We start from the raw sequence: 19,768 nt of genomic DNA, 5'->3' as shown, positions 1-19,768 counted from the left end.
CCTTACTTACGTAACTTTAATCCCTCTGTATGTTACCTTTATAATAAAATTTTAAAAATAAAAGTAAAATTTAAATGTAGGCCCAAGAAATCATGTTGAAAATGTATCACTAAGTAGGAAGAGTATCTACTACAGTTGTAGTCACCTATGTCTTTAGTATACTCTAAATTGGAAAGATGCATGCCAGTTATAAAGCATACAATAATATAATGTGATTATAATTGTGATTTATGAAGAAATTATGATATATAAAAAAGGAACATTATATGGAACTAAAATCATGTTGTCAAAAGATTTGAAGTTCCTCTAAAAAGTTCATAATTCAGAGTGGTTACATTTTAGTATACATATTTAATGTCTGACCATTTAGGTACAAAGGCAAGTGCTGACAGGAAACGGATTGAGAAGATGTACAGTGGTTTTATTGGTGCAGTGAGGATGGGTGATTTTCCTTCATTTTTCAGTCTTTAAGAAAAATAAAACCAACCTTAAAATCAAAAAAATACCTCACCAACAATTTGTTCTTCTTTTGAAAATTAAAGTTTACGTATTTTGTCATGATGCTGGGGATTGAACCCAGACTACATGCCAGAGGTAAACAGTCTACCACAGAGCTACAACCCAACTCAGTATATGGTTTATGACAAATGAACTATTAAATGAAAAGCCTATCAAAATTGATGTTTTTTGATAGTACTAGAGTTTGATCTCAGGGCCTTTTGCTTGCGAGGCATGTGCTAATCTGTGGAGCTATATCTTTAGCCCTCTCCCCCTTTTGGTGCTAGTTATTTTTAACATAGGGTCTCACTTCCTGTGCAGGTACATGCCAAGACCACAGTCTACCTTTTGTAAGCTTCTTATCTAGGTGCATTTGACCATGCCTTGCTTCTTTCCATTGAGATAGAGGCTGGACTTTTCTGCCCCAAATGGCTTGGAATCATAGTCCCCCTAATGTCTGCCTCCCACATAGCTAAGATAACTGTCACATATCACCACACAAAGCTATGGGCTTGAGAAGGGGGTCTCAAAAATTTTGCTGTTTAAATTAGCCTCCAGCCATGATCCTCCCAGTCTCAGCCTCCTTGATAGCTAAGATTATAGGCATGAGCCACTGGCCCTCAGCCTAAGGTAAAAATTTTAAGTTAAAAAGAATGTCTGCACCTACTTTTCTGAAATAGTAGAATGACAGACTCAGGAAACATGCTTTGGACATTTAAAATAGCCCTTTAAACTTAAGCACTCTTTCATTTTTTTTTCTTTTTTGGGGAAAGCCTACCAGGTTGACAAACCAGATGATTCCTGACTACTCCTTACCGTAGGTAACTGATAGCCAAGCATTATTTCCCTCAGCATTTCCACTTCTGACACATAGCAGCACAGATGTGTGATTGACATCCATCTCCAAGTTCATCTAAAGTTAGCAACAGAGGAGCAGCTCTGCCTTACCCTTCTGCTGAGCAATGAGACTTCTTTCACTAACCAGTTCTTCTAGCTATTTGAAAAGCTCTTCAGATGAAGAGCGTTGTGTTTGAAAGCAGTTAAGAAACACTATCGTTTACCTACATTATGGGAGAGTCCTTGATACTGACTATTCACATGAAATATTAAAAAGTTTGATTGGAGGAAACAGGTTCATCAGCTGTTATCTCAACAATGTCAAAATACCAGGTGGTTCAAATATTTGTCAGTCTGAATTATCTAAATTTCCAGGAGAGCTGGAAATGGTGGCACATGCTTGTTATACCAGCACTCACTTGGCTGAGGCAGGAAGAACATGAGTTTAAGGCCACCCTGGGCTTACATAGTGAGTTCCAAACCAGCTTGAGTTCCATGGTAAAGACCTTGCCTCAAAAACAAGTAAACAGACTTCACAGGAAAATGCCAAGAATTTCACAACAGGAAAGGATCTTAAAAATAATTTAACCTAACTCTTTTACTTTACACATGAGGAAATGAAAGCTAGAAGTTAAAACTCAGTTGGGAAACAGGTCTTCTGACTTCTCATTTGTGGTCTTTTAAGTACATTATCCATAGTATAAGTTTCTAAATATTGTTTTTACATGGCTACTTAGGCACAGATAGATAGATAGATAGACAGACATGATAGACAGACATGATAGACAGACAGATGGAGACATATATTTATAATAGGTTTTATAACTAGGTGTAAATACAAGTGAATTTAAAATTTGAGCCAGGTGGAGGGCATTGTTCAAAGGTGGAGGTATGTGCTGAGCATATATGAGGTCCTGGGTTCAATGCCCAGCACCACCAAAAAAGAAAGTGAAGTTTTATTTTTCCTGGTGGCAGAGTGTAGCAAGGACAGCACACCGCTTGAGAACATGTGGCCTCAGCATGGAGAGCTTCCCTCATTTTTGACAGAAAATTCTTGTGTGTCCTTAGTCTAATTCTTTTAAGCTGAGTTGATTTTTGTTTTCTCATGTTAATCTTGAACTTTGTAGAGAAAAACCTTTTCTATCAGGATTATTTTATTAAAACTGACTGTAAGAATTATACTTTGCAAAATTTTGCTTTGCTCTGGCCTTTATTTAGCTTTTAAACAATGAATTACATCTTTCACAGGTTTTTTTTTTGGGGGGGGGGGTCCGGTCATGGGGCCTGAACTCTGGGCCTGGGCGCTGTTCCTCAGCTCTTCAGCTCAAGGCTAGCGCTCTACCACTTGAACCACAGCGCCACTTCCAGCTTTTTTCTTTTTCCTTATGTGGTGCTGAGGAATCAAACCCAGGGCCTCATGCATGCAAGGCAAGCACGCTACCACTGAGCCACCTTCCCAGCCCTTTCACAGGTTTTTAAAATATATATTTTATTGTAAAGATACTGTACCGAGGGGTTACAGTTACTCTTTCACAGGTTAAAAAATGTTTTTATTATCTTTAAGTAGTTATGCAAGGGAGTTGCCATTCAGTAAAGCAGTTTCTGAATATAATACATCTCATCAGTGTCACCCCTTTTAACATTCTCATCCACCCCTTCCATCCCACCCCTTCCCTTACATTTCTTAGCTTTTTAGGGTATATATTGAATTTCTTGTTGCCCTTTAACGAAGCAGTTTATCTATATAACACATCTTGATTTAGTGTAGCTTTTGACAGTTACATTTTTTTCTTGTGGTTCAGGGGGTGGAACCCAGGGCCTCACTGTGCTAAGATAATTTTCTTCCCACTGAGCTATACCTACATCCCTCAAAAATTTATTTTTTTTTTTTGGTCGGTCGTGGGGCTTGAACTCTGGGCCTGGGCGCTGTCCCTCAGCTCTTCAGCTCAAGGCGAGCGCTCTACCACTTGAGCTACAGCGCCACTTCCGGTTTTCTGGTGGTTTATTGGAGATAGGAGTCTCATGGTCTCTCCTGCCCGGGCTGGCTTTGAACCGCGATCCTCAGATCTCAGCCTCCTGAGTAGCTAGGATTACAGGCGTGAGCCACCAGCGCCCGGCTTCAAAAATTTATTTTTTAGGTTAAACATGAGAAAGCCTAGTTAAGGTAGAAAAATCAGTTTCACTAGAGTATCCTTAAAATTGTAAGTAAAGCATTTCTTTGGCTGTTGGAGGACAGCCTTCCCCAGTGAAATGAAGACATTACAGCAGCTGCAAGGTATGTTTTACCCTCCTGGAAACCATCTGGCTACAATGGATTTTCATTCTCCTTTCACTCCTCCCCCTCTTCCCAAGTTGTTGTTGTTGTTGTTGTTTTTTAACAGGTGTGACTTTTAACCTTCCAGATTCAACCTGATACAATACTAAGTAATTTTGTAAGGGCAAAGTAATTCAAACTGTGAGAAATAAAGTCAAGGAAGATGAGTAGTGTCCAGTGCCACATCTGTAATCCTAGCTAATCAGGACGCTGAGATCTGAGGATCATGGTTTGAAACCAGTTTGGGCAGGAAAGACTGTGAGATTCTGATCTCTAGTCAACCACTGTAACACCATAAGTGGAGCTGTGTCTCAAGTGATAGAGTGCTAGCCTTGAGCAAAAAAATCTCAGTGACAGAGCCCAGGTCCTGAGTTCAAGCTTTAGGAGCAATACCAAAAGGGGGGGAGGGGCGGATAGGGAGGGAGGAGAAAGAAAAAGAAGAAAGATTATGGTTCTTATAAGTTTGATCTTAAATGATAGTTCTTACACTGAGAAAAATGTAGACATTAAAAATTGAAAATTAGCAGATGTTAGTTGTTATTTTTATTGTTATAAAGGTGATGTACAGAGGGGTTACAGTTATGTAAGTCAATGTCACCTTTGCTCTCTCCCAGTTTTTCCCTGTCCACAGTTGTATAATTCATTTTCTACATAGAAGGTACCACTGCTGCAATTTGTTCACCTTTTGTCCCTCATTTCTGTGTCCCCCTTACCCTCCTGAAGACAAATACTAACAAACAAAAGAGATTTTTAAAAAATTCAAGGGGAAAAAGCCACGTGATTCCATCTCCTGGATGGAATTTTTAATCTCTGACTTAACTAGTAAAGGTCTTACTAATTTCCTATTTTATATTCAGCTATGAGCAAGTGTCATTGACTTTTACGAAGTCAATCCTGCAGGTTTCTAGTGCTTATGAGTAAAGAGATGATGTTACACTTCTACATGAATCTTCTGTACTTATTTACTTAACTGATGCTCGAATACTATATCCAGAGAAAGTAGTAGGACTTGAGATCATTCAAGTAGCCGGACACTGGTGGCTCATGCCTATAATCCTAGATAACCAGGAGGCTGAGATCTGGAGGATTACAGTTTAAAGCTAGCCCAGGCAGAAAAGTTTACAGGACAGCACTGAAGTTAGCAAAAAGCAAGGCTTGAAGTGAGGCTCAAGTGGTAAAACTCCAGCCTAGCAAGTGTAAAGTCTTGAGTTTAAATCCCCTGTACCACCAAAAACAAAGATCATACAGCTGACAAATTTTAGGACCCAGATTCAAAAATCTACCTCTTGTCAGTTGATTTCTAAGTTTGCTGTTCTTGTAACAGTGATTTCTTCATACTCAAAGTATTTATTAAGTATATGCTAAACTTCTTTTCTCTAATATTTACAAAATATTTGGTGTTTATCAGGTGCTCTTTCAATGTGAACCTCCCATTGCCAGCCTTTTCCTCCCTTCTAGCTTATTTGGCATAGGAGTTGGGCCTCAGTTCACTTATTTCTAGACATCATGATAAGCAGCACTTTGAAGTCGACATCTCTTAAGCATTCAGGAAATGCATTACACAAGGAGTTGTGGTTAATGTCGTACTTTACATCACTTGACACAGACCATAAACATTTAGCTCTGGTGCATGAAAAATGGCTTTGAGTCCAAGCTTAGCTTGTCTCAGGATATCTGCTTCACAGTCACGATAAAGCCCGAGTGTGCCGGTGATGATTCATGGAAATACTTAATGATGAAGAATGGCTTTGTTTTTGTTGGAAATCTTGTAAAGTATGGTCATCAAACTGTGGATTTGTTATTTTGAGATACTTTCTTCCTAACATCCCAGTAAAGAACTGTAGTTATTACTTGCAGAGTGTCCCCTTACAAAAGACAGTGTGGCACAATCCAGTGTATGACTACAGAGACTCAAATGTGCTTTCATTCATGACTGCCGTAAGTTCAGAGTGTATTTCTTTCTTTGCATCTTAGTTGTTTAGAAACATAAAAAGCCATTTCTCATAGGCTTCATTTTCCTGAACGTAAGAAAGAGTTAGCTGGGCGTAAACAAATACAGCAGTGGTACTCACTAAGCACTATGTTGAAAATGAACTATACAACTTGTGGGTGGGGACGGGAGGGAAAAATTGGGAGAGAAGGAGGGAAGAGGTAATATTGTCCAAAAAACAATGTACTCATTAACTGACTTAAGTAACTGTAACCCCTCTGTACATCAACTTTATAAAAACAATTAAGGGATTTTGCTCAGTGGAAGAGTACTTGCCAGGCAAATGCAAGGCCCTGAATTCAGTCCTCAGCTCTGGGAGAGAAAAATAAAGCTATAAAAGACAAAACAAAAACAAAAAACAAGGCAACTATAATAGCAATTAAAAGCTAAACTTAATCAATCAATTAATTAAAAAAATGAAGAGCTAGTTAGAACTTACAACCCTAACACTGTCCCTTAGTATTAATTCTGCAGGTGAGTCAAGAATAGAATCCTTCAGACTGAAGGGAAGTCTTTATGTTTCAGTATTCTTATTCCCTTCTTCCTACAGTTTCCCTCAGTCTTCCCAAAAATGATTAGAAGAGAAAAAAGTGAAAGTCATGAAGAAAGACCATTTATAACTTTTCCACCCTTTTTGTCAACTTGCTGTTAACTTTTCTCTTCTTAAATTTCTTTTTTTCTATTACCTTTCCAACAATTTCCCTTGTCCTCTGTATGTCCTCCCATTATCTCAGCACACTGTGCCTCCCGCTCTTTCTGAGAACTTTACAGTCTCATTAGTTGTTCCCTGAGTGACATATGTGCACATACCACAGTTCACTGGTCATCAGAGTACAGGGGCCAAGGTTCTCAACTGCTATAACTGGTCTCAAGCGTGAAGTGCCAGGGACAATTTATTACTATGAGTACTTGAGTTTGTAAGTGCTTTTTTTTTCTAAAGCAGATTTGAGCTTAGCTCTAAAATAATGTGACTGCTTGCCTACAGAAATTCTTTCTTGAGTGGGAAAAAGTGACTGTTGTAGTCTGCTGTCAGGGGATTGTGCACAACCCCAGCTTATCTCAGCCACAGCCTGTGGGAGTAGGTTGGGAACATGCAAAGGTCACTGTTCATAGGCTTTTTCTCCACATGAAATGATGAAATAACTAAATCCCTAAGGAAAGAAGGAGCAGGCAAAGATTGCACTTACAATAATTATTGCTTGTTTGGGTTTGTTTGTTTGGCTGGGTGGGAACTGACACCATTTTGACCATTTGGGATGAAGACAGGTTTTTTGACTCTGGGGATAGAAGACGGTTTTTCTGTCTAATAGAGGGTTAGGTTTATTTTCTTTCACTAAAGTTGTTAATTAACACAGTTAAAGTGAAGATCATCTGGTATAGGTCTTTATATTAAATAGATATTAAAGGAAGCAAATCTGACAGATTTTACAAATAGAGACTACTTTTGATCTAGGAAAGTTTGGGATGATTTCCTTGCTTTACCCCCCATTCACATGTGTTTTCTAAGAAGAGAAACACAAACAGATTTTAAAAAGGCAGCTGTAAATCAACCAGGTTTCACGCTCTACCTGCAGTGTGGTTTGGGTGTTTCCAACATCTGTTTCTCGTGTCCATTAGTGTAGGAACTTCAAAGGGATCTGATGTTTTCCCAAGAGGTATCTTTGTGGTAGCCTCAATTTTTCTTTTTCAAATGATGTTGACAATCTCTACATATTGTCACAAATGTAACATTAAGTGAATCTTTGCTCAAACAGAAAGAATGTGATGAATCCATAGCTGTTTGCATCTCTAGGGATTAAACCAGTCACAACAGATCCTTGAACTTCTCAGTTAAAAAATGGATAGATAAGAGAATGTTTATGCATCAAACAGCAACCAATCATTTCAAATACCTAGTATAATATAATCCAGCATGGTGTATCAGAATTAATATTTGAGTTCTAAGAATAGCAAAATGTGTTAACTGCCCATGGAAATCCAAGAAGTACCTTTGAAAATGTGTCTAGCTGGAAAACTGGGAGTGAAAAATTAAGATTATAGATAGAAATGATTTCTATACATAATCTTGTTATGTGCCTTACTCTCCCTTTGTGAAAGTAAGCTTTTTCTAATAGCTCAGTAATAGCATTAACCTCAGTGTCCAGACAGCATATAGTTTCAAAGTCTCTGTGTAGTTGGGGTAATGGTTGTCTAATTCCATGAAAATATTTTTTTAAAAATCATTTAATGATACACTTGAAATGGAGGAAATGTGTAGTATGTGAATTATAGCTCAATAGTACTGTTATATTAAGAAATCATTGTGTAATTATATTTGCCTTTGGAAGTTCTTTGGTAGATTTATTCAAAAGGCTAAATGTGCTTCATAGTTTCTCCAGGGCACTTGGTATAGAGCATGCTTCCAAGTCCTTCACCCAGCCCTATGGTTGTCTGTTTGCTTCATGCAACGAACCAAGTGCTCTCCCCTGTCTGCACACTTCCACTCACCTACATACCAGCTGAGGTCCTGAGTGACCAAAGGGAAACCGACTGGTCTCTAAAAATGGAACTGGAAAAGAACTGGAGTGTGTTTTCTCTAAAATTCTTTCTAGAGCTTGCAATCTCTGAAATTTTGGCAAGTCTTGATTCTGATACTTTTAATGGGCTTAGAATCATCATGCTAACATGCAATAAAGCATGAAATATGCAACATATGTATCTTCCATTTAAACAGACTAATACAAAGTATTCTAGAATGCAAAAGGTAGGAACACTGTTAGTCTCATTCATAGTTACAGTTGGAGTTAGATAAGTAATTTTTTAGGAATGAATGTGTGTATCCTAAAAAAGATAAATAGGGAAGAAAAGTAAGAAAGAGAACTTCAAGAATTCCAAAGTAAAGTTTGACCTGTGGAAGGAGTAATGGCTTGAAGTAGAAGATTTCAGGTCACTCAATTACTCCAAAGAATTTTTGTTTATATGGGTTGTTACTGACATGTACCATATTGCTATGAAGCTGAATTTTTTAAATTATTTAACTCATTAAAAATAATAGGCTTATTACATGTTAACAACATTTTTCATGAAAAATAATTATATCAAACAGTGAGATTGGTGTCATTTTGTATTTCTGTCAAGCTGTGATGTGTGGCAGCAGATTCTCATATGGCAGACAATGTATTGTTTGAAATTTATGAAGTATGTGGAGGAGATTTGGGCTTACACAGATATATACTGGACAAGAGCCTTTACAAATCCCATGAAATGGTTTCAGAAACTCTCAGTGCTCTTCAGATCACACTGTGGGAATCACAATACTGGGAATAGTAGAACAACTCACCAGGCCAGTAAATAGGGGGAATGATGTGATAGGCTTAAAGACTTTGGAAGTTCCAACTAAGTTATTTTTTAGACAAGTCTCACCATGTAGCCCAGGCTGGCCTCAAACTCATAATCTTCCTGCTTCAGTCTCCTGTGTGCTGAGATTACAGTTTGGGATTACATCCACTATGCTCAGATTGGAATTTCTTCAAATTTGTGCTATATATTTGGGTGGCAGGGTATGAAGAATGAGGGGGAGTAATAGCACAGCCTGGGGAAGACATGATTTGAAATGCAAGCTCATGTTCATTGGAACAGATTGTGAAACTGGTATTAAAGACTGAGAGGCAAGATACAAGGACAGCTGGTCTCTTGAAAATGGAATTGAATATTTGTGTTTGTTCTTAAGTGTTGGGATTCCCTTAATGAATAAGGAAATGGCTTGGATTGGAAGTTTAGATTGGAGATGAGAAGTTTGTTGGTGGAAAGGAGAATGGATCTTAGAACTGGAAGCTGGGGAAGCTTTGAGTCCATGAGGAGCTGAGGATTCAGGTTTGGTCCAGGAAGGTACTGCCTCCCTTGTAGCCCCTAGAGCATTTGTCTACTAGAGTGCACTGTGGCCAGCTAGCAGTGTTAAATCCACACATGCTTAACGGCTTTCAAATGGTTGTGTATTTTAACCCTTCTGGGATTCTTCATAGGAGAACTGACAAGTCAACTGTTCATAGCCTGTCTAAGGCTCTATCATGTGCTTGTATGTATGATACAAGGCTTTGTTTCTGATTGATTTGCCTTTGTTTATTTTTTTTCCAGGCCATCCAGACCTTTCAAGTTACCAAAAAGGTAAACTAATTTGGTTATCTTATTAAATGATAAACTCAGTAACATTTCCCCCCTCCTGTTTCCTGATTCCCCACATTTACATGCTCTTCCACCTTCTGTGTGTGTGTGTGTGTGTGTGTGTGTGTGTGTGTGTGTGTGTGTGTGTGTGTGTTTCCGCTGTGGGGCCTGAACTCTGGGCCTGGGTGCTGTCTCACCTCTTCAGCTCAAGGCTACAGTGCTCTGCCACTTGAGCCACAGTGCCATTTCTGGATTTTTCTGTTTATGTAGTACTGAGGAATCAAACCCAGGGCCACATGCATGCAAGGCAAGCACTCTACCACTGAGCTGCCTTCCCAGACGCTTCATTTATATTTTTTATGAAAGGAAAATAAATTATCTGTGAATTAATTGCTTGAAGAATCCCATATCTCCCCAAGTATTCTAAATGTTATGATGGATTTTTTTAGGCTTTAAATTCTCTTTGTGTTTAATCATTTATATTTGTTTACTTATTTTGTAGTGCTTATAATAAATAGGCTTTTCATAATTGTATTTGTTGAAGGATACTGTTCTGTTAACCACCATGACTTAAATTCATGACAGTTCATTTCAAATGAACTATTTGTTTTTCTAAAAGTATTGTGGCCATATTAAAATGACTGTATTCTTTCATATTGACAATTTTAAAGTTTATATATTAGTTAGAGAAAATTTTAAATGGATATATTTCTGAAAACAAAAAATTATCAAATGTCCTCTCAGTTATGGTGACATTATATATAAGAAATTCCAAATGAACTTTGAAATTAAGTTGCTAAAGAATTCACATGCTCATGACTTCAAAATCTTCCTTAAGAGAGTTATCTCATTAGAGCAAAATTACTACATAAATTTTCATTAGTAAACCTTGCTTTTATGCAAAATGATATTTTTAAGTTGTAGTTGAAACATAATTGCATTTTAACTGTGTGTGTGCGTGTTGTGTGCACATTGTTGGAAGTTGAACCAAAGTCCTTTAGCATGCCCAGGGAGTCACTTTACCAACTGAGAGCACCCTTACTTTCACCATTTCTAAGAGACTCCAGTCTGGTGGCATTACATGTGTTTACTTTGTTGTGCAAGCATCCCATCATTCATGGTTATGTAAAGATGAACTTTTCTTGCCTTACGAAACTGAATTTCTATCCTGTTTCCTCTTGCCACCATTCTGCTTTTTCTTTCTATGACTCTGACCATGGATCTTATAAGTTTAGTTACCCAGATTTTGAGGGTTTTTTGTTTCTGTGTTTGGTTGTTTTGTGTGTTTGTATGTGTGTGTGTGACAAGCTTATGTTACTTAACATAATGTCTTTAGCTTAATGTCTTCTAGGTCATAGCATGTGTTAGAATTTCTTCTGTTTAAAGCCCTAATAATATTCCTTGTACTATACCTAAATACCACACTTTAACTACTTCTATTTTTTAAAAAAATTGAAAAATATAAATAGAAGAGATAGATGACTAAGCATGTCATTGAGAAAAATAGTTCATTTCTCAAGAAAGGCTTGCTTGAGTTTATACAAGATTTGCTTGCTTGTTTAGACATCACACACAGTGAGCCCAAAGGAAGAGACTCTCGGGAGGAACACAGGTGCAATGCCTCTGATCATATAAAGTAATATTTACTGAAATGAACTCCAGGAAATGCAAACAGGTTTTTTTTTCTTTAAAAAATTTTACATTTGTTTTCAGATTTGATACTTTTAATATTAATAAAATATTTAGGAATTAACCAAAGATGGAAAAGATCTATCTAATGAAAACTATAAAAACTTGAAGAAAGAAATTACAGAGGACACCAAGAAACAGAAAGACCTTCCATGCTCTTGGATAGGCAGACTTGATATAGTGAAAATGGCCATACTGCCAAAATTAATATACAAATTCAATTCAATTCCTATTAAAATCCCAATGATGTACATTTCTGAAATACAGAAGACAGTCCAAAAATTCATATGGAACAACAAAAGATCTAGAATAGTCAAAACAATTTTAGGAAAAAAAGACAACATGGGAGAGATCTCAATGCCGGACTTCAAACTCTACTATAGAGCCATAATAACACAGACAACATGGTACTGGCACAAAAACAGACCCAGAAGACCAATGGAATAGAATAGAAGATCCAGAACTAAAACCACATGCCTACAGTCAGCTGATATTTGACAAAGGAGCCAAAGACATACAGTGGAAGAAACACAGCCTCTTCAACTACTGATGCTGGGAAAACTAGGAGACCACATGCAGTGGACCCCAGCCTATCACCATGCACCAACATCAACTCAAAATGGATTAAAGACCTTAACATCAAACCTAAATGTCTGAAACTACTGCAGGACAGAGTAGGAGAGACACTTGAATTTATAGGCACAGGCAGGAACTTCTTGAACAGAGTCCCGCGGTCACAACAAATTGGAGAGAGACTTGATAAATGGGACTACCTTAAAATAAAAAAGTTTCTGCACAGCTAAAGTTATAGCAACCAAGCTAGAAAGACAACTAACTAACTGTGGAAAAATATTTACCAGCAATATATCAGACAAGGGATTAATATCCAGTATATGCAGGGAACTCAAGAAACTAATCTCTCCCAAACCTAACAAACCAATTACTAAGTGGGCAAAAAGAAGAAGAGATAAAAATGGCAAAGAAATACATGAGGAAATGTTCACTATCCCTGGTTGTAAAGGAAATGCAAATAAAGACAACCCTGAGATACCACCTTATCCCAGTCAGAATGGCCCACATCCTAACGTCAGCCAATGACAAATGCTGGAGGGGATGTGGAGAAAGAGGAACCCTATTACACTGCTGGCGGCAATGTACACTTATACAATCACTTTGGAAAGCAGTCTGGAGGGGCCTCAGAAAGCTAAATATTGACCTCCCTTATGACCCAGCCAAGCCATTTCTAGGCATCTATCCTGAACAACAGGAACCAGTATACAAGGACACATGCACCTCAATGTTTATTGCAGCACTGTTCACAATAGCTAGGATATGGAAACAACCCAGCTCTCCCACCACAGATGAATGGATCCAAAAATTGTGCTATCTATATACAGTGGAATATTATGCAACCATTAGAAAGGACAAAATGATGGCATTTGCAGGGAAATGGATGGAGCTAGAAGAAATCATGTTGAGCGAGGTAAGCCAAGAGCAAAGAGACGAACAGCACATGGTCTCCTGATAAGTGGATGTTAAATCCAAAACGTAAGGTGATACGACTAAGTTAACAAGGCTTAAGAAACAAAGGACTTCCATTCTTCTGGTCGAATCACTACTAAATAACCCCATGCTGCTGATCACATATATGGTATATATGTGCACATGGGAGGGAAACCATTCGGAGGAGGACACAGAACTGGAGGGAATCAGGGTTTTCCTGATTCAGCAGCAGGACCCATCAGCTGCACTGGACATGATCAAAACAAACCAAGCAACGATGGTAGGGAGGGAGCGAGTATGAAAGAAGGAACAGTTGACATGATGCAAAACAAAAGAAATGTACTTATCACCCAATGTGGAAGAAATAACTGTGTTGTCAAAGCTCACAGGACTCATAAATGTTATAGACCACAATAGACAGTTGGCCCTATGAAAGTCAGAACGTGTTTGTGACTTTAATTAAACATCACTATCCTACAATACTGTGAAATTTAGGAAAGTATGTAATCATTTAATCACAATAAAGAACTTGAAAAAAAATTACAGTTGTTCTCAGATTGATATTTTTAATATTAATTTCTTATATATCTACATATAAATATAGCTTCTTTAAAAAGCCTTTCCTAATTGTTCCTCCCACTCAAGCCAGAAATATCTATTTGTTTATTTAATTTCTAAAGCATTCTAATTATACTCTAAAAATAACATCTCTTTTTTCCTGATTTTGTAGGTCCTTGTAGACCTATCTGATTAGATTGTAGGTTCCTTGAAGGCAAGATCCACAGCTTCCATCTTTGTATTCACAGAATACTTTGCAAACTTACTATGTAATGCTAGCTGTCAGATGGATTGATTACTTAACCAGAATGAGTTATACCATATTTTATGTGTGTGAAAATTTTCCAACTATGGCCATTCTTCACATTTTATTAATGGTTGATGTCACTGAAAACACTGTGAGGAGAAACATTTTGAAAGGCCTACCCTTAAGAGACAGGAGGAAAGCCGGGCGCCGGTGGCTCACACCTGTAATCCTAGCTACTCAGGAGGCTGAGGACTGAGGATCTCGGTTCAAAGCCAGCCCAGGCAGGAGAGACCGTGAGACTCCTATCTCCAATAAACCACTAGAAAACCGGAAGTGGCTCTGTAGCTCAAGTGGTAGAGCACTCGCTTTGAGCTGAAGAGCTGAGGAACAGCGTCCAGGCCCAGAGTTCAAGCCCCACAACCGCAAAAAAAAAAAAAGAGAGAGACAGGAGGAATCAGGAAGCATTATTAAGGGTGAGGGAAAGGAATAAACCAAGGGAAAAGAGATTTTTAGGAAGGAAGGGATAGTTTTTAACATTGCTCAGGAGAATTGGAAACCAATGACTATCCATTGGTTTAGGCAGTCAGAAGAGACAGGAGAGCAAAGGGCAAGTTAAGAGAAGTTGAAGTTTTGGGCTATTGGCCAGAAGTGGGCCTCCAGTTAAAGGCACTTAACACTCAAAGAAGCATGGCTGTCTGTTCCAAGGGAAGGAGGGAAAGAAGAAAGTTTTTGGGGTTTTTTTTTGGTCTGTCCTGGGGCTTGACCTCTGGGCTTGGGCGCTGTCCCTGAGCTCTTCAGCTCAAGGCTAGCACTCTCCCACTTCAGCCACTGTGCCACTTCCTGTTTTCTGGTGGTTAATTGGAGATAGGAGACTCACAAACTACTTTCCTGCCCAGGCTGGCTTTGAACTACGATCCTCAGATCTCAGCCTCCTGAGTAGCTAGGATTACAGGCATGAGCCACCGGTGCCCAGTAAAGAGTTTTTAAATAGACAGCAAAAAGTGGAAAATTTACTGTTGAGGATGTTATTGTAATATATAAGTGGCCAATTTAGAACAGACCCTTATTTACTGTTAGTTAATATACTTTGGCTCTATAAGACATTTGGTTTATTTAACAGTTGTTTCTGATCTTTTCCCTGAATAATAAGGTGGCTGGAAAGAATGAGTGTGTTTGAGGGTCTTTCCAGTGTACACCAACCCAGTACAGCAGTGACAGTTGGAACAAAATGCCCACTACCTACTTTAATAGTGTAACCACAGACACATTTAAGTCATCTACTACTTCTCTACCTCTATTTCTTCTTCCTGTAAAAGGAGGATGAGTCCTTCAGCAATATGTTCTATCTGAGAACTAGCCAACTGAAAAGATATGGGGAACTTGTATATAACAGTGCCCTGGGTAGAGCTGCAAGCCCTCAGGAGCACAGCCACCATTCACTGGAAAAATGACTCTTTACAAATCCCCAGGTGTTCCAGAGAGCTATTACACAGTTACATTATGTTATTATCTAAATAGTGCCCAAATTAGAGCAGGTGGGTGGGCTGAGGTACAGAAGGATGGATGTATTATAGTAAAAGGGAGGCTACTTTAGAACATTGTCCTAATGCACATATGGTTCACTTTTCAAAGAACATAATATGCAGGCATTTTTTTAAGATATACCTTAGGCCCAGACTCACCAGAAGTAAAGTTATTATTTTTAGAAAAAAATAATATAGTGGTAAGATTTATAGGCCATTTTAAATTTCCTTTACTTCTTCCATTTTATTAGTTTTTATCTTGATATTACAGCCTTTGTCTTGATTTCATTTTGTACATGAAATTGGTTTTCATGTAGTGCCCACATGTAGTGCCCATCTTAATATAGATGTCAGGTAGAACAGAAATAGTCACAGCAATTGTGTAGTATTTAGGAGGAACTTTCATCCAATGAATGGTTGGGCATATCCCCTCCCCCATAGAGCTCTATGTACTCAGGATGGTGATACCTTTCTCAAGTGTGAACAGTTGTCTAGGAAAGGCCAGCGTGTGAAACATCTGTTGTGTGAGGAAGTTGACTTGTAATATAGTAAGGTTAAATGTGTTTAGAAGAAATGTGCTGAAGTCACTAATGCCATAAAATTTCCATATGTAGTCAGTGCACGTATGTGGTATGTAGCAGCACTGTAAAATCAAAACCAAATGTTTTCAAAGGGAAGCAAAGCAATTACTGAAAGAGGTTTTTCAGGTTGCTATGCATGTGTGTGCCCATTCTGCAAGAACACAAACAAAAAGCTATTATATGGGTAAATTACACCATAATATGAAAAACAAGTAATGTGGAACCCCTTGCCCTCTATTGATAACATGTTTGTAAGTTCTGTTCATTTGAGAGAAAACAGATTCATTTAAAACAAGTATAATGAATAATCATATAGACCTGAAGCCATTTTCATTTCACAGTTCTGATACTCTATTAGTCTAAAAAATACTCTTTTTAAAGTATAAAATAATGAACAGAAAGCCTCAAATATGCTACCATAAAGGATTTCATTGCTTCAAAACCAGTCACTTTCATCATAGTGTGAACATAGTGGAGGAGGAAATGAAGGGAGAAGAGGATTTGATGGGTTTTGGGGTTTTTGTTATTGTTGTTGTTGTTTGTTTTTTGTCAGTCCTAGGGCTTGAACTCAGAGCCTGGGCACTGTCCCTGAGCTTCTTTTGCTCAAGGCTTTCACTCTACCACTTGAGCCATAGCATCACTTCAGGCTATTTCTATTTATGTGGTACTGAGAAATGGAACCCAGGGCTTCATGTATGCTAGGCAAGCACTCTACCACTAAGCCACATTCCCAGCCCAAGAAGAGGGTTGTTTGTTGTTGTTGCTGTTGTTTTGTGTGTATTGGGTTTGTTCCTACAGTGTAAAAGCTGTGGCTAGCATAAATGTGATTGAGATGTTTTTGTTCACAGTTCTTAAATAGTTATCTAGTATAATTTTTCCATAATGAGTTTTTAGCTCCAGAATTGGAAGTCAAATAAATAATACTAAACTGGGCATTCTATAGTTTTGTGATTGTGCACAAAGAAGTTAACTGTTAGTGGCACTAGGAAGTTTTAATTGTGAACATGGGGATATAGACATTGGAACAATTTTACTTTCACATTAGTCTTTACCTTCTCTTGTGTTTGAAGAGCAAGATGAAAGCATAGTAGTTAAGAGACAGAGTCTAAAACCACACTAACTAGGGTCTTAGTTCTAGGATTTTGAACTTCTCCTTTAACCTCTCTGTGCCTCTGTTTTATCAGTAAGGTGAACATAATAAATTAATGAGATGGTAATGACACAGCAACCACAAATATGCCACTGAGTACAAGTTATTATTATTATTTTTATAAAATTGCTTTAAAAGAACAGTAGTAATAGGTGCCTGTGCCAAGTCCCTTAAAGCATAATTACATTTTAAATCCTTATTGAAATTATAGTTTGAAATAAATATACAGAATATAAAACAACTTGAGGTTGCCGGGGCGGGGGGGGGGGGGGGGGGGGTGAGGGGGAAGGTAGAGAAAATAGGAGAAAAATGAGGGAAAGAGTAACAAGTTTATAACCTTACTTATGTAACTATAACCCTTTTGTACATCACTTTGACAATTAAAAAATGAAATAAATACAAAATCTAAGTTTGTAATTTATATATTGATAAATTTGTTAATTTTGCAATTTTATTTAATTAAAAAATTCAAGCCGGGCGCTGGTGGCTCACGCCTGTAATCCTAGCTACTCAGGAGGCTGAGATCTGAGGATCGCGGTTCAAAGCCAGCCCGGGCAGGAGAGACCGTGAGACTCCTATCTCCAATAAACCACCAGAAAACCGGAAGTGGCGCTGTAGCTCAAGTGGTAGAGCGCTCGCCTTGAGCTGAAGAGCTGAGGGACAGCGCCCAGGCCCAGAGTTCAAGCCCCACAACCGACAAAAAAAAAAAAAAAAAAAAAAAAAATTCAGTCTATTCTTAGAGACATACAGTAGCATATACATACACACATATTCATCAGCCTTGTTTGTAACTGTAGCATGATTTAGAAAAAAATAAATTGCAAAATACATGAGTAAGAAATCTTATTCAAATGAACCAAAACTAACCATAACAGTAACCAAATGGGATAACATTGCTGAGAATTTGAGAATACAGGTCCATGAGTTAAATATTTTAGGATTTTCTCCTAATAAAGATTCAAGAAATAGCCAGGCACCGGTAGCTTACACCTGTGATACTGGCTACTCAGGAGGGTGAGATCTGAGATTGTGGTTCAAAGGCAACCCAGGAGGAATGTTTGTGAGACTTTTATCTCCAATAAATGACCAGAAAAGCTGGAAGTGGTGCTATGGCTCAAATGGGGGGGGGGTACAAAGAGGGCAGGAGAGAGAGAGGGAAAAGGGAGGGTGAGAGGGAAGGAAGACTTACTTGAGAAACTAGAGAGTTTTTGGATACACTTTGAAGTTTAGACAAAGTTCATTTTAATCAGCTTCTGTGGAGCACATACAGTTCCTATTAAAGCCTGGAGGTGTCAAGATAATAAGGCTTAGCCCAGGACTTCACAGAAGGGAGAGTGTGAGAGTCTGGGAAAGGTCTGGAAAAAAGAGCCAGGATAGGAGAAGCTTCTGAGCTATAGGAAGAGACTGGAGCTAGACTACAGTGGCTAGAGAGTGGAAGGGTGAAGGTGCTGAGGATCCAGGGATGTGTTCATTTATTGATTGCTATTATCAAGCACCTCCCACAAGGTACTCTAATAGGAACTGACACTTAATAAACAAGCAAGCATCTTTGACCTATGGAATTCATGATCTGGTGAATATGTTCATTATAGTTTTAGTTGGAGGGAAAGATAGAGGCTTAGGGGAAGTATTTGCTTTTTCAGTTTTACACTATATGAATTTGTTTATAGACTAATATCTTTTTAAAGAACAGAGAGTAAAAGTATGGAGAACGGAAATGATAACCAACAAAAATTCTGGAAGAGACTGCAGAAAGGATGGATTCTCTTCACTTATGAAGGGTGGCATTTCTGTTTTTTCTTGACACATGCATAAATATGCATGTAAAATTTAACTTGCCAAATACAAATGTTTTTCTGAATCTCAATAGCATGTGATATATGATGAAAAGACAATGCTTTTGAAACCTACCATAGTTATATATAAATATTTATAATCCTATTTGGTGATAGAAACATTTAAATTCCTATTTATTGATAAGAACTTGTACTTGGGCCCGGTGCCAATGGCTCACTCCTGTAATCCTAGCTACTCAGGAGGCTGAGATCTGAGGGTCACAGTTTAAAGCCAGCCTGGGCAGGAAAGTCCATGAAACACTTACCTTCATGTAAACCACCAGAAAAAAAACAGAAGTGGTGCTATAGCTCAAGTAGTAGAGAGCTAGCCTTGAGCTGAAGAGCTGAGGGACAGCACTCAGGCCCTGAGTTCAAGCCCCATGACCGACCAAAAAAAGACCTTGTACTAGTCTAAAATATATAGATCTAATAAGTTGTTCTCATGAGTAACGAAAACCTCAACTTTGCTTTTCAAAGGCCTTCTTTTGTGCTCTCTTTGTGCTTTGCAGTTATGCAGCACTGCTAGCTGACTGGCCAGTGGTAGTCTTGGGCATGTGTACCGTGTTTATCGTGGTCTGCGCCTTGGTTGGAGTGTTAGTACCAGAGCTTCCTGACTTCTCTGATCCACTGTTGGTAAGGAGAAAGGAGCCAGTAGCATTTTCTTTTCTGTTTTCTTTAACCCCAAATCATCTCCATGAATTAAGCATTTTAATGTATTTGTTGTATATGCCTTTTTAAACTTCCTCTAGTCTTTTGAAAGTCTACAACTCTTTCTATATTGTCTATATTCTCAGGTTCTCATAAGGTTAAGGAACTCACCATGAAAGTCTAGAAATTGTGCTTCTTCATCTCCATGTTTAAGATAAAAAAGCAATGTATTGGAGAATCTGGGTACTAAGAAAA

The 19,768-nt window shown here is 38.2% G+C and overlaps 1 protein-coding gene across 5 annotated transcripts in view; it reads left to right on the top strand.

Moving 5' to 3' along the window:
• Positions 1-19,768, top strand: part of Disp1 (dispatched RND transporter family member 1) — a 110,303-nt gene that overhangs the window by 75,571 nt on the left and 14,964 nt on the right. For all 5 annotated transcript variants that reach the window (XM_042681853.1, XM_042681854.1, XM_042681851.1 and 2 more), the window contains 2 exons: positions 9,753-9,782; positions 19,375-19,498. In XM_042681853.1, the coding sequence (XP_042537787.1) occupies positions 9,753-9,782; positions 19,375-19,498 (154 nt within the window). The remainder of the gene's footprint in view (positions 1-9,752; positions 9,783-19,374; positions 19,499-19,768) is intronic.

Source organism: Dipodomys spectabilis, unplaced genomic scaffold (assembly GCF_019054845.1).
Source record: "Dipodomys spectabilis isolate Male_0828 unplaced genomic scaffold, ASM1905484v1 ptg000069l, whole genome shotgun sequence".
Lineage (NCBI taxonomy): Eukaryota > Metazoa > Chordata > Mammalia > Rodentia > Heteromyidae > Dipodomys > Dipodomys spectabilis.
This window is presented reverse-complemented; position numbering and strand designations above follow the sequence as displayed.